Genomic DNA, 15,335 nt, shown 5'->3' on the forward strand with positions numbered 1-15,335 from the left:
GAAGTGGTGGTGTGTGCTAATTATAGGGGTGGCCATGGGGCTGGGGATCAGACATGTCCAGTGCGAGAGAAGCAGGTTGAGGTATCCAGAGTAAGAGTAGAGAAGAAGTTGTCATATGCGGAGGCAGTGAAGAAAGTAGAGGAAGATGGGTCAAGGGGGAGGGATCCTGAGAGAAATGGTGTGAGTAGTAGAGATGTACCAGTACAGAGGGATAAACCAAAAAGTGATATATGGTTCAGCAAGATTGGATTTTTAGCGTTTATAGCAATGGTTATTAATTGTACTGCAGGGATGGAACGCAAATCGAAGAAAATTGAGGTGGTGGTGGCAGCTGCAGAGAGATATTTGGGTGTGCGAGACTTGACAGCAGAAGAGTTACAGGGAGTGTTAAGTGGTGATGTCCCATCAATTCAGGTTGAGGGCAAGAGGAAGGAGTGAGTGTATTTAAACAGTGGAGAAGGGTGGGGTTAATTATTAGTTGTAGTGTTGAAGGTGTGAGTGTAGTGTTAGATGGTAGGATATTTCTTTGCTTTGGGTTATTTTATTTTTCAAGGAAAGATAAGGGAGTTGAACTCCAGTCTAGTAGGTGGCGGTAATGCAACAAATTGGATGCCAACCGCCGTTAAACCTCATTGAAGAAGAAGAAGAAGAAGACCATAGTCTACAATCAAATACTCACAATCGCTTTCGTTCCAACCAAGAGCGAGTGGGTCACAAGTGCATTGAAAAATACAACCCACCGACCTGTCTTGTGAAATGAATTGCAGATAGGTGTATGATACGTGGCAAAAAGAATAATGACGAGGTTTTTCTGTTTGTTCAATTGACTGCTGTCAGGCGCGAAACGCCAAAATGCTGTTTGACAGCTGTTTTTGAGGAGGAACAATCTGCGCGTGATATCACAGCATAGTCATCACCGTTTGGGCGCTGGGACTTGGAAAAATGGCAAAACGAAACACTTTATTTATCAGAATTGTGGAGGGGAAAAATTTGCCAATTAAAGACATGTAAGTACTGTTACTGTACTCATAATAACATGTTTTACTCTTCCTGTTTTTGTTCACCGATTTACGATTGACCAGACTTTGCTTGTCAATTTGCTTAGGAGAGGACTTATGTTTATGATATTTAAATGTAAATTGAATCAGCTACTTTAGGGCATTTCAATGATAGGCTAAACTCACCAAACAAACCTTTTGATAATGTAAAAAAGAAAAAAAACGCTGGTTATATTTTCATTATTGGCAAATGTGTTCATTGTATAGACTACAAAGTTATTTCTTCAAACACGTATCCTTGATTTTGTGAAAATATGATTATAATAAAAAACATCAAAGTAAACAGCCCTGCATAAAGAAGACGAAGGAGGTGGTATGTCCACAATCATATTAAACACAACCTGCTCTGCCATGAAAACATGACTTCAAAGAAAGTAATTGTTGGAAAAATAAATGATTGAGATATATATATATATATATATATATATATATATATATATATATATATATATATATATCTCACTACATGGCCAAAGGTATGTGGACACCTGCTTGTGGAACATCTCATTCCAAAATCATGGGCATTAATGTGGAGTTGGTCCCCCCTTTGCTTCTATAACAGCCTCCACTCTTCTGGGAAGGCTTTTCACTAGATGTTGGAACATTGCTGCGGGGACTTGCTTCCATTCAGCCACGAGCATTAGTGAGGTCGGGCACTGATGTTGGGCGATTAGGCCTGGCTCGCAGTCGGCGTTCCAATTCATCCCAAAGGTGTTCGATGGGGTTGAGGTCAGGGCTCTGTGCAGGCCAGTCAAGTTCTTCCACACCGATCTCGACAAACCATTTCTGTATGGACCTTGCTTTGTGCATGGGGGCATTGTCATGCTGAAACAGGAAAGGGCCTTCCCCAAACTGTTGCCACAAAGTTGGAAGCACAGAATCGTCTAGAATGTGTAAGATTTCCCTTCACCGAAACTAAGGGGCCTAGCCCGAATCATGAAAAACAGCCCCAGACCATTGTTCTTCCTCCACCAAATTTAACAGTTGGTACTATGCATTCGGCAGGTAGCTTTCTCCTGGCATCCGCCAAACACAGATTTGTCCGTCTGACTGCCAGATGGTGAAGTGTGATTCATCACTGCAGAGAACGCGTTTCCACTGCTCCAGAGTCCAATAGTGTAGTGTATCATCTCTTATCACTCTCCACATCTCTTATCTGTTTACAGAATTCCATGCTTTGGATAGAAACAAGCAGACTCTGAAGCTGAACTAAACATAGTATGACAGTGCATGGGACAATTCAAAAAACAGAAGCATCTCCCACTCAGCTCACTGCTAATTGGCAAACGAAGCTGTTGCTCTGTGCCCCCCCCCCCCCGATTTAATTCATTCCTTCACAATACTTCTTCCACATCTTCCTTTACTCTGATACATATAGCCAAGTTATCGTTACTCATTGTGTATGTATTGTTACTTGTATTATTACGTTTTACTTTTCTATTGTTTCTCTATTTACCTTCTCTCTGCATTGTTGGGATTTGATTTGATATCAAATCTAAACTAATTGGGGTTTCATCAACTCTGCTTTTCCATTTCAAGTATTCTAAACATTCTTGCGTCTCTGAAAATCCTGTCGACTGTCATTCATTAATAATCCAATATGGGGAGCGTTCCAAATGGTACCCTATTCCCTATGTAGCGCACTACTTTTGAATGGGGCTGTGGTAAAAAATAGTGCACTACATAGGGAATAGAGTGCCATTTGGGACAGAGCCATGGTTGTGGTCTAACCCAATAATGGACTACAGGAGGCTAACGTTGTTCCTTATAGTCCAAGGACCTTACATGTTCTGTTTAGAGGGGAATTGTCTCTTGCAGCAAAAACAGCCAAATACTCCATCTAAACGTGAATCTATTCTCAAATGCGGTAGGGTTCTAGAAACATAAAGCCCTCTACTTTCATATCACATCACATCAAAATAATTTCACAAATGCAAAATATACACTTACTGTACACTGTTTTAACCGATTTTAACACACTTGCAGCCATCAGTATTTTTCAATGACGACACGTTCGTAGCGTTCGTCTTACATTTACACCCAGTTGTTAGGAGATGCAGATAGCTAATTAGCACAGGTCTGTTTTCCATAAGTATTCGCTGTAACATGGAGATATGGCCATGTGGGAACACTAACCCTATAAAGGTGTGTATCAATTTAACCTTTTTGTTTTTAGAAAATTATTTCTCGCTGATATAAAAGATAAGGTCCTTATGCTTCTTAAACTGTACCACAAGTGATGTGTGTTAAAGTTAAGACCTAGCATTGGGGCACTTAACAAAACTCCCCCATACGAAAGACACTTTCGTCCAATGACTCATGTGTAATGTAACTGAACTGAGAGTCATAATAAATGGCTAGGTTGTGGTCATGATGCAGGAATGTGAAAAAATAAATGTGAGAATGATTAATCCGGTGAAATGCCAGATATTCCACAGGAGTTCTTTGCTTGGTTATAGTGTGACCTCTCTGGTGCTGTGTTGATAGAAAGACTGGCATTTCATACTAATTAATTGTGAAATCGGTCTACCGAAATTCTTTCAGAATGACACTTTAATATGCTAATTCTGTCCTTTTCTTCACTGGTGGTAAGCACTGGTTCACTAGGATACACAGCTGCTGTGTCAAGTATGTACACTGAATTCACTTTATTGTTAACACCTTCCCAGAGGATTGGAGACTTGGATTAGCTCCCCAACGCTTAGGCGTTAGCTCAGAGGGCTAACACTCGTTAGGATACACAGCTGTGGTGTCAAGTATGTACATTGACTCCACTTTAACACCTCAATGCTGTAACAGAGGTGGTTCAGTGAACAACATTTTACATTTTAGTAATTTAGCAGACGCTCTTATCCAGAGCGACTTACAGTTAGTGAGTGCATAATTTTTTTTTAAAATACTGGTCCCCCATGGGAATTGAACCCACAACCCTGGCGTTGCAAGCGCCATGCTCTACCAACTGAGCTACACGGGACAACACTTGTGGGATGAGTAACCTTCCCCTGAGACCTGGAGACTTGCATTAGCTCCCTAAACTAATGCCCAGGCTTTAGCTCAGAGGGCTAACAGTCTTGTGGTTTACAGGAGATCTGGGTTCAAAGTCAAACCCTGGTCTATCACATACAGACGCATGGGACAGTGGAAACCAAGAGCTGCCTCCACATCCTGGATTTAATGTGTTTATTGACATTCATTGGCTGGGCATTGTGTAAAGTGTTGACTGCTTGTTTGCACTCTTTTCACATGATTTGAGGTCAACTTTCTAAGACGGTCAACCTGACAACATGACTGTGTCTTAAAGGTTTTTACTTCAACTTTTCAGTATTTGGCAGTGGGAGACAGAGAGAATTGCTCTTTGGACATGCATGTTTTCCAATGGGTTCTAAGTGCTGCTACAGTAAAGTAGATGGAGGTAGAGAATATTCACTCCTTCACTCTACAGAAACAGATGGAGAATGGATTTACACTGCTTGTCTGTCAAATGATACATGAAATGACTTTGAACCCCATCCATTTCTCATGGGGAACAGGCCGCCTCTAAAACTCTCAGATCCTCTTCCTATCAATACACACTGTGTTTGTGCGTGCGTGCCTGCGTGACTAATCTGTCTTCTGTGTGTGACCAGACGCTATTGATTAGCATGGTTAGCAACTATCTTGTCTACATTTACCCATGACACATCCTCTAAATACAGAAGTGTCAACCTCACAATGGAAGAAGCTCTTTGTAAGAGGCTCATGGGTAAAAAAAACAACTAACAAACAAACGTTACTGGTGCTATCACAGTACTGCAGGTGGTTCACACTAAATGTTGCCTATGTGGTTAAACTGACAAAAGTAGAACCATGTTTAATGTAACACCTGATTCCGACAGCCCCCAGTTTCCCCATCACTGTATGTAGCTCATGCTTCCTTTGACTTGTTCAATCAGATTTTTTTTATAGACAAAGGTGTGAAATAATATTACATTTGCGTACCAAATTAAAAAAAATAGCGATCCACATGTAGTGGTTCCTGGGCTCTATCTACTTAATTATATTGATTTAAATTGTGATTTTGGGTTGATAAAACTACATGGTATTTATTTTGGGTAGATATGACCTTTTGTGTGTTTAACACAAATTAGTGTACAGCTGTTTCCCCGCGATTGTTTGCAATTCCATGCAAGCTGGGGTAGCTGCGGTGAGAGAGCACTGTGGGAAAGTGCGCCGTGGTGGAAGCGTTTGCGCAAAAAATGTCTCGCTTGGCGGCACTGCTTCGCCCCATCACAGAGAGTCAAAGGCGTGCTGAAATAAATCACCCGCAGCAGTATTCACCGCTCAACGACGCCGCAGCCCGCTAATTGCCGTACATTTACATTTTAGTCATTTAGCAGACGCTCTTATCCAGAGCGACTTACAGTTAGTGAGTGCATACATTTTTTCATACTGGTCCCCCGTGGGAAACGAACCCACAACCCTGGCGTTGCAAGCGCCACGCTCTACCAACTGAGCTACACGGGACTGTACTACATGTGTCACTAATCCTGCATATGACAGATAATTAAATTCCCTTCAAACTAAACAATCTACACTTTTAAGATAATATCTACCCTGACTAGGCTATATCACCTCGTTGGAGCCCAGCGCCGATTATCTCTTGTTCAAGGTGAGGAAACCTGTTCTTTCACGGTGTCTTAGATAAACAATTTTCCTTTGGATGGTGCGATACAAAGAGCCAAATAGCACAAAACAAAACGTCAAGACCTGGAGAATTCAATAGTTTATTTGATTAGCGTTGTTTACCTGAGCACGAGAGTCCAATTGTTTTGTCTCACTTTTGGCCGCTACAGGGAATAGTAGCAAACGAGGGAAGAGAAACAGAGAACCTTTATCTAATCAATCAAATTAAAATCTAATTTTATTTGTGTTGCACTTTTTAATAAACACATTTGTCACAAACTGCGTAGTATAACAGCAAGCCAGAACTAATGTTTCCAAGTAGCACACAGAGGCGACAATGGCAAGGAAAAACTCCTTCAGTAGGAAGAAACCTTGAGAGGAACTGTATTGAACAAAAATATAAATGCGACATGCAACAATTTCAGAGATTTTACTGAGTTACAGTTCATATAAGGAAATCAGTCAATTAAAATAAATAAATTAGGCCCTAATCTATAAATTTCACATGACTAGGCAGGGGCGCAGCCATGGGTGGGCCTGGGAGGGCATAGGCCCACCCACTTGGGGAGCAGGCCCAGCCAATCAGATTGAGTTTTTCCCCACAAAAGGGCTTTATTACAGACAAAAATACTCCTCAGTTTCATCAGCTGTCCGGGTGGCTGGTCTCAGACGATCCCGCAGGTGAAGAAGCCGGATGTGGAGGTCCTGTGCTGGCGGGGTTACACGTGGCCTGCGGTTGTGAGTCCGGTTGGACATACTGCCAAATTCTCTAAAACGACGTTGGAGGCGGCTTATGGTAGAGAAATGAACATTCAATTCTCTGGCAACATTTCTGCAGTCAGCATGCCAATTGTGTGCTCCCTCAAAACTTGAGACATCTGTGGCATTGTGTTGTGTGATAAAACTGCACATTTTAGAGTGAGCTTTTATTGTCCCCAGCACAAGGTGCACCTGTGTAATGATAATGCTGTTTAATCAGCTTCTTGATATGCCACAACTGTCAGGTGGATGGGTTATCTCTGCAAAGGAGAAATGCTCACAAACGGGGATGTAAACACATTTTCGGAGCTCTTTTGTTTCAGCTCATGACACATGAGACCAACACTTTACATGTTGCGTTTATATTTTTGTTCAGTATAGCTTCAGAGAAGGAGCCTATCCTCCAGTCATATGGCTGGCTTGGTTGAAATTCTGAGAACCTTTTATATCACATCACCATTTTGGCCAAAGTGTTATCCGACCAAACTTCTAAAACATTGCCCACCCTAGCTCTACAGCCTCTTGTTGACACTTGTTGACACCACTCCAAAATGGCACCCTATTCTCTCGAGAGCTGCCCAACCCTGTTCCTGGAGAGCTACACTCTTGAAGGTTTTCGCTCCAACCCCAGTAGTAACTAACTTGACTCAGTTTATCAACCAGCTAATTATTAGAATCAGGTGCGCTAGATTAGGGTTGGAGCGAAAACCTTCAGGATGGTAGCACCCCAGGAACAGGGTTGGCCAGGCCTGCTCTATACAGTGCACTGGTTTTGACCAGAGTGTTCTATATTTGTGACTTGCACAATTTCTCTCCAGCCACGACCCCTTAGATAACAGGCTCTTAGAAGACTGACTGTGAGTGTTCCTTCCTTGGCACAAACGAGAAGGATCTGATCTGCCGAGAATGTCTGACTCACAGAAAAACAATGGCTATGTCCCAATTATCTCTCCTTCCTCCAAAAATGTGGACTTGTTCACTTCCCTTCACTGATTTGAAAATAAATTACTGGTATAAGAAATATGATAAACTCCCACTAGCCCATGCCTCGCCCTCCACCAATCCCATACTTTTAGATTTGTGGGAAGTAGTAAACTACTTTTTCGGCATTTATCATACACCTGTACACTTATATTATTGGGAAGCACCCACTGATACTCACAAACTGGCTTGGCCCAGCTGCTAGCGCTAAGGGGTGGTGAGCTGAGCTGAGCTGTAGAGGGCCCATAGCTTTGCAATAGAGTCTGGCTTCAGAAGATACCTTCTCAAACCACAGACACTCTGAGTCTAGATCTGACAAGCAAGGAATGTGATTTAGACGGGTTAGACGGGGCGGGGCAAGCGTAGACAAGATGGCGTATTGAATAGAAATCGGTACAAAACACCTCAAGATAAAAACATAATATTCAAAATCAGTAACTTAGACTAAATATTAGCATTTCATATATTCGCAGTTAATATAATTCAATCTGGATAATAACACAAAACAGATCATAAGGCTAGAGAAATATATCGACAAATATTACAACAACACGCAACACCCAAACATGACTGAAGACAAGCGTGGAGAGCCGATCCCCAAAAGGAAACGCGACTCATCGACTGATACAGATGATATATGCTTTTCACCACTTGGTATGGTAAGTGTGGAAAGCGACCTGTTGAAGTCGATAAATGACAAATTGGGCATACTAGAATTGGTCAGTAAAGACGTAAAAGAGTTGAAAGCGAGTCTTCAAATGAGTGACGACAAAGCTTTGGTAATGGAGAAAGAAACCAAAGAATTAAAAGTGACAGTCTCTAAAATGGAAACGGACGTTAGGGAACTAAAAAAGGAGAACAACCTTCTGAGAGAAGCCTTACTAGACATCCAAACTAGATCGATGAGGGAAAATCTAGTACTTACGGGTATTCAGGAAAAGGAGGGAGAAATAACAGAGAATATTATGAAGGACTTCCTGCATACAGCGCTACAAATCCCACTCGAGGCTGTCGATAAAATCCAACTCGAACGTGTACATCGTTTCGGAAAAAGAGGACAGAAATATGAGCGCCCAATCGTTGCCAAATTTGCTTTTTTTAAGGATAAAGCTATGGTGAAAAGCCTAGGAAAAAGACTTGCTGGCACGAAAATAGGCATGAATGATCAGTTCCCGAGGGAGATTGTAGAAAGGCGCAAAGTTCTGTATCCAATCTTCAAGGAAAATAGATTAAAAGGGAAACGTGTTGCACTTGTTGTCGATAAACTGTATATTGACAACCAAATGTTCAGAGACACAAAGACTACTCCATGGCTATTCTAAAAGTTGTAATAGAGGAGTCAAATATTGGAGCACCTGATACTAGCAATGATAGGGATTGTAATATTAAATAACATTTATAGTAAGTATAGTATTTTATAAAAGAATAAAATGATATAACAAGCAGAATAATACATCTTTAAATACAAATAATTAGAACATGGCTTTTTTGGCGGGAGGTTGTTGTTTTGGCGGATGGTTGTTGTGGTTGGTCCTGTGTTCTCTCTGGTGTCCTTTCCCCCTTGCGGCAGATGTGGATGCGGGTGCGTTTGCACACTCGGCCCATTTCTTCCGCAGTCAACCATGTGGTGTGCATTTTTGTGTTTGAAAAGGTGCGGCGTTAAGTGAGTGAGAGGGGAAATGGTTGCATATCCCAGAGCCGACCGGGGGTCTATGAGCAGGGGTAGTGAGAGAGAGCTTTCAATTTTGTGTAGATGAGGGATATACATTTTTAAATATAGTATACATCTAATCAAATTTTTCATTGTCCTATCATGATGGAAAGATCCCTAACCCTATAACCTGGACACCCACCTGAGCGACCCATACACCAAAGAGAAGTTCCCATCTCTTTTATGGACCTGCTGTGAATATGCAGCCTAAACAGAGAAATAAATGCGGTCAGAGACCTACTTGAGCAGCACCGCCCCCTCAAGATTCTGAGCCTGCCTGGCAGGGTTGGTCCTACAAAGCCAGAGCCCCCTGATGGGAGAGCATAATATACAAGGAAATTCTCAAAGCTGCTAATGAGAACCTTGACGACCTTTTACCTAGCCGGTGGGGATTCCGGTGGGGTACGCCCACCCAGGTAGTGGCAGTGCTGGCAACACTGGCTGTAGTAACCCATGGGGAGGGGGTCACACTCGGACAATCAGAGAGGGGGTTTATCATTGTGGCCCAGGTGGCACAAAATAATCAAAGGTCTGACCGCATGGAGATGCTTGGGGAAATGGTTACAACAGGGGATCAGAGTGTTTGTGTCTCAGGTGAAGAGGGTGGATCTGATCTCCATCACCTAGGACTTGACATAGATTAAGTAGATTAATCAAATCTCACATTGTTATCAATTTCTGCTCAATCTGCATGCTTTCTCAATCAGCTTTAACTGTATGTGCACTCGTAAATCAAGTTATTTCTCGAGTTGGGCTCTGGGATATAACAGCCGTTGAGTATCTGATTTTATGGTGGATTGTGGAGGAGGGGGGTTGAGTGTGTTGGAGTATGTGAGTATGTGCGTGTGCATAATTAAAAAAAAATAGTTATATAGATATATATATATATATATATATATATATATATATATATATATATATATATATATATATATATATATATATATATATATATATATATATATATATATATATATATATATATATATATATATATATATATATATATATATATATATATATATATATATATACAGTGAGGGAAAAAAGTATTTGATCCCCTGCTGATTTTGTAAGTTTGCCCACTGACAAAGAAATTATCAGTCTATAATTTTTATGGTAGGTTTATTTGAACAGTGAGAGACAGAATAACAACAACAAAATCCAGAAAAACGCATGTAAAAAATGTTATAAATTGATTTGATTTTAATGAGGGAAATAAGTATTTGACCCCCTCTTAATCAGAAAGATTTCTGGCTCCCAGGTGTCTTTTATACAGGTAACAAGTTGAGATTAGGAGCACACTCTTAAAGGGAGTGCTCCTAATCTCAGTTTGTTACCTGTTTAAAAGACACTTGTCCACAGAAGCAATCAATCAATCAAATTCCAAACTATTCACCATGACCAAGACCAAAGAGCTCTCCATGGATGTCAGGGACAAGATTGTAGACCTACACAAGGCTGGAATGGGCTACAAGACCATCGCCAAGCAGCTTGGTGAGAAGGTGACAACAGTTGGTGCGATTATTCGCAAATGGAAGAAACACAAAATAACTGTCAATCTCCCTCGGCCTGGGGCTCCATGCAAGATCTCACCTCGTGGAGTTGCAATGATCATGAGAACGGTGAGGAATCAGCCCAGAACTACACGGGAGGATCTTGTCAATGATCTCAAGGCAGCTGGGACCATAGTCACCAAGAAAACAATTGGTAACACACTACGCTGTGAAGGACTGAAATCCTGCAGCGCCCGCAAGGTCCCCCTGCTCAAGAAAGCACATATACAGGCCCGTCTGAAGTTTGCCAATGAACATCTGAATGATTCAGAGGAGAACTGGGTGAAAGTGTTGTGGTCAGATGAGACCAAAATGGAGTTCTTTGGCATCAACTCAACTCGCCGTGTTTGGAGGAGGAGGAATGCTGCCTATGACCCCAAGAACACCATCCCCACCGTCAAACATGGAGGTGGAAACATTATGCTTTGGGGGTGTTTTTCTGCTATGGGGATAGGACAACTTCACCGCATCAAAGGGACAATGGACGGGGCCATGTACCGTCAAATCTTGGGTGAGAACCTCCTTCCCTTAGCCAGGCCATTGAAAATGGGTCGTGGATGGGTATTCCAGCATGACAATGACCCAAAACACACGGCCAAGGCAACAAAGGAGTGGCTCAAGAAGAAGCACATTAAGGTCCTGGAGTGGCCTAGCCAGTCTCCAGACCTTAATCCCATAGAAAATCTGTGGAGGGAGCTGAAGGTTCGAGTTGCCAAACGTCAGCCTCGAAACCTTAATGACTTGGAGAAGATCTGCAAAGAGGAGTGGGACAAAATCCCTCCTGAGATGTGTGCAAACCTGGTGGCCAACTACAAGAAACGTCTGACCTCTGTGATTGCCAACAAGGGTTTTGCCACCAAGTACTAAGTCATGTTTTGCAGAGGGGTCAAATACTTATTTCCCTCATTAAAATGCAAATCAATTTATAACATTTTTGACATGCGTTTTTCTGGATTTCTTTGTTGTTATTCTGTCTCTCACTGTTCAAATAAACCTACCATTAAAATGATAGACTGATCATGTCTTTGTCAGTGGGCAAACGTACAAAATCAGCAGGGGATCAAATACATTTTTCCCTCACTGTATATATATATATATATATGAGGTGAAAGCATTGGAAATGCTTTTGGTGGTTAATCTGCTTCTATTTTGTGTGTGGCACTGTGTGCTGTTTTCGATGGATGGGTCCTGGCCTCTCGGGGCCTTAGGGATCCGGAGGGACGTGGGTGGGATGCTGATCACTGGGATGACGGCTCAACTTGGGATGGGGAGGGGCTTTAGTGGGGGAATTAGTGGAGAACAATTGAAGGGTTACTCCGTAGCAATGCAAATATCACGGTACAGCTATATGGACACTTAATCATTACGATATTTTTTATTGGTAAATTTACAAACATATATAATGATAAATAGACTTGAAACTTGTATCTCATTATGGTGTATGGTGAAATAAGTATAGCCAGTTAAAATTGTAATGGCTTAGCTGATAATAACAAAAGAAGAACAATATTTACATGGCTCAAAGAGAAGGAATATAATATCTATTGTATACAGGAAACTCATTCAACAATTCGAGATGAAGTAGCGTGGAAAAAAGAATGGGGGGGGGAAATATACTTCTCCCATGGGCAAAGAAATTCAAAAGGGGTGATGATATTAATTAATAGTAATTTCGATCCGAATGTGCAAATTGTCCAAATAGATACGCAAGGTAGATGGATTATTTTAAATATGTTATTGGACCATAAACAGATATGGCTCATTAACCTTTACGGACCAAATAATGATGATCCACAATTCTTTGACAATATACAGTGGGGAGAACAAGTATTTGATACACTGCCGATTTTGCAGGTTTTCCTACTTACAAAGCATGTAGATGTCTGTAAGTTTTATCATAGGTACACTTCAACTGTGAGAGACGGAATCTAAAACAAAAATCCAGAAAATCACATTCTATGATTTTTAAGTAATTAATTTGCATTTTATTGCATGACATAAGTATTTGATCACCTACCAACCAGTAAGAATTCTGGCTCTCACAGACCTGTTAGTGTTTCTTTAAGAAGCCCTCCTGTTCTCCACTCATTACCTGTATTAACTGCACCTGTTTGAACTCGTTACCTGTATAAAAGACACCTGTCCACACACTCAATCAAACAGACTCCAACCTCTCCACAATGGCCAAGACCAGAGAGCTGTGTAAGGACATCAGGGATAAAATTGTAGACCTGCACAAGGCTGGGATGGGCTACAGGACAATAGGCAAGCAGCTTGGTGAGAAGGCAACAACTGTTGGCGCAATTATTAGAAAATGGAAGAAGTTCAAGATGACGGTCAATCACCCTCGGTCTGGGGCTCCATGCAAGATCTCACCTCGTGGGGCATCAATGATCATGAGGAAGGTGAGGGATCAGCCCAGAACTACACGGCAGGACCTGGTCAATGACCTGAAGAGAGCTGGGACCACAGTCTCAAAGAAAACCATTAGTAACACACTACGCCGTCATGGATTAAAATCCTGCAGCGCACTCAAGGTCCCCCTGCTCAAGCCAGCGCATGTCCAGGCCCGTCTGAAGTTTGCCAATGACCATCTGGATGATCCAGAGGAGGAATGGGAGAAGGTCATGTGGTCTGATGAGACAAAAATAGAGCTTTTTGGTCTAAACTCCACTCGCCGTGTTTGGAGGAAGAAGAAGGATGAGTACAACCCCAAGAACACCATCCCAACCGTGAAGCATGGAGGTGGAAACATCATTCTTTGGGGATGCTTTTCTGCAAAGGGGACAGGATGACTGCACCGTATTGAGGGGAGGATGGATGGGGCCATGTATCGTGAGATCTTGGCCAACAACCTCCTTCCCTCAGTAAGAGCATTGAAGATGGGTCGTGGCTGGGTCTTCCAGCATGACAATGACCCGAAACATACAGCCAGGGCAACTAAGGAGTGGCTCCGTAAGAAGCATCTCAAGGTCATGGAGTGGCCTAGCCAGTCTCCAGACCTGAACCCAATAGAAAATCTTTGGAGGGAGCTGAAAGTCCGTATTGCCCAGCGACAGGCCCGAAACCTGAAGGATCTGGAGAAGGTCTGTATGGAGGAGTGGGCCAAAATCTCTGCTGCAGTGTGTGCAAACCTGGTCAAGACCTACAGGAAACTTATGATCTCTGTAATTGCAAACAAAGGTTTCTGTACCAAATATTAAGTCTGCTTTTCTGATGTATCAAATACTTATGTTATGCAATAAAATGCAAATGAATTACTTAAAAATCATACAATGTGATTTTCTGGATTTTTGTTTTAGATTCCGTCTCTCACAGTTGAAGTGTACCAATGATAAAAATGACAGACCTCTACATGCTTTGTAAGTAGGAAAACCTGCAAAATCGGCAGTGTATCAAATACTTGTTCTCCCCACTGTATATAATAAATTATATCAAGCCTGCAAGCAACTCAAGACAATATTATTATGGTGGGGGATTATAATACTGTTTTAAATAGCTCAATGGACCGTAAAGGAAATCACACCACAAACAATCACCCACATGCTCTTAAGGAAGTTGTGAATGTCATGGATACATTAGAACTAGTAGATATATGGAGGCTTAAATATACTGATCTAGTGAGATATACATGGCGGAGACTGAATCAAGCTAGTCGTCTTGACTTCTTTCTTATCTCATTCTCGTTGGCACCAAAAGTTAAAAAAAAGTGTTGATAGGGGACAGAATGCGGTCGGACCATCATATAATAGGCATATACATTACTCTTACTGAATTTCCACGTGGGCGAGGATATTGGAAATTTAATCAAAGCCTATTGGATGATAATTTATTTATAATTAGAACAAAGGAATTTATAACTGACTTTTTCCAACATAACATAGGTACAGCGAATCCCCTTATTGTATGGGACACCTTTAAATGTGCCTTTAGAGGCCATGCAATTCAGTACTCATCTCGAAAACAAAAGCAATTTAGGTCAAAAGAGTTTATACTAAGAAAGGAAATAGAAAGTCTAACAGAACAGATAGATGGCAATAAAAACTGTAACATAGAGGCTCAGAATAAATTAGAGGAAAAACAAAAAGAAATGGAGAAACTTATTCAAGAAAGATCAAGTGTAATATATTATAAAAATAAAGCAAACTGGATGGAATATGGGGAAAAATGCACTAAATAATTTTTTAATCTTCAACATAGGAATGCTACCAAAAAGAACTTAATGAACTGGTTACAATTGACGGAGTCACCCATAATTCACCAAATGATATTTTGAAGGAAGAAACAAAGTACTTTAAGCATATGTTTTCTTTTCAGTCGCCTCCATCTCCTCTAACTGAAGCTAATTGTAGAGATTTTTTTCTATTGATAATGTCAAATTAACAGCCACACAGAAAGACTCATGTGAAGGTGAAATTACAGAGGAGGAACTTCTGGATGCAATTAAAGAAATAAAGTCAGGGAAAACTCCAGGGTTGGATGGCATACCAGTCGAGGTATACCAAACCTTTTTTGATATACTAAGAGGACCGTTATTAGCATGTTTTAACCACACCTATGTAAATGGTAGATTATCTGACACTCAAGAAGAAGATCTCATTATTACTG

The 15,335-nt window shown here is 41.2% G+C and overlaps 1 protein-coding gene across 1 annotated transcript in view; it reads left to right on the forward strand.

Moving 5' to 3' along the window:
• The first annotated feature begins 702 nt into the window (after nucleotides 1–702).
• The window catches only part of rasa4 (RAS p21 protein activator 4), a 91,706-nt gene continuing 77,073 nt past the window's right edge, over nucleotides 703–15,335 (forward strand). Inside the window, exon 1 of the mRNA XM_084178654.1 lies at nucleotides 703–1,007. Within this exon, the coding sequence (XP_084034780.1) occupies nucleotides 943–1,007 (65 nt within the window). The 5' untranslated portion in view covers nucleotides 703–942. The remainder of the gene's footprint in view (nucleotides 1,008–15,335) is intronic.

This window comes from Coregonus lavaretus, assembly GCF_964263955.1.
Source record: "Coregonus lavaretus genome assembly, chromosome: 15".
NCBI lineage: Eukaryota > Metazoa > Chordata > Actinopteri > Salmoniformes > Salmonidae > Coregonus > Coregonus lavaretus.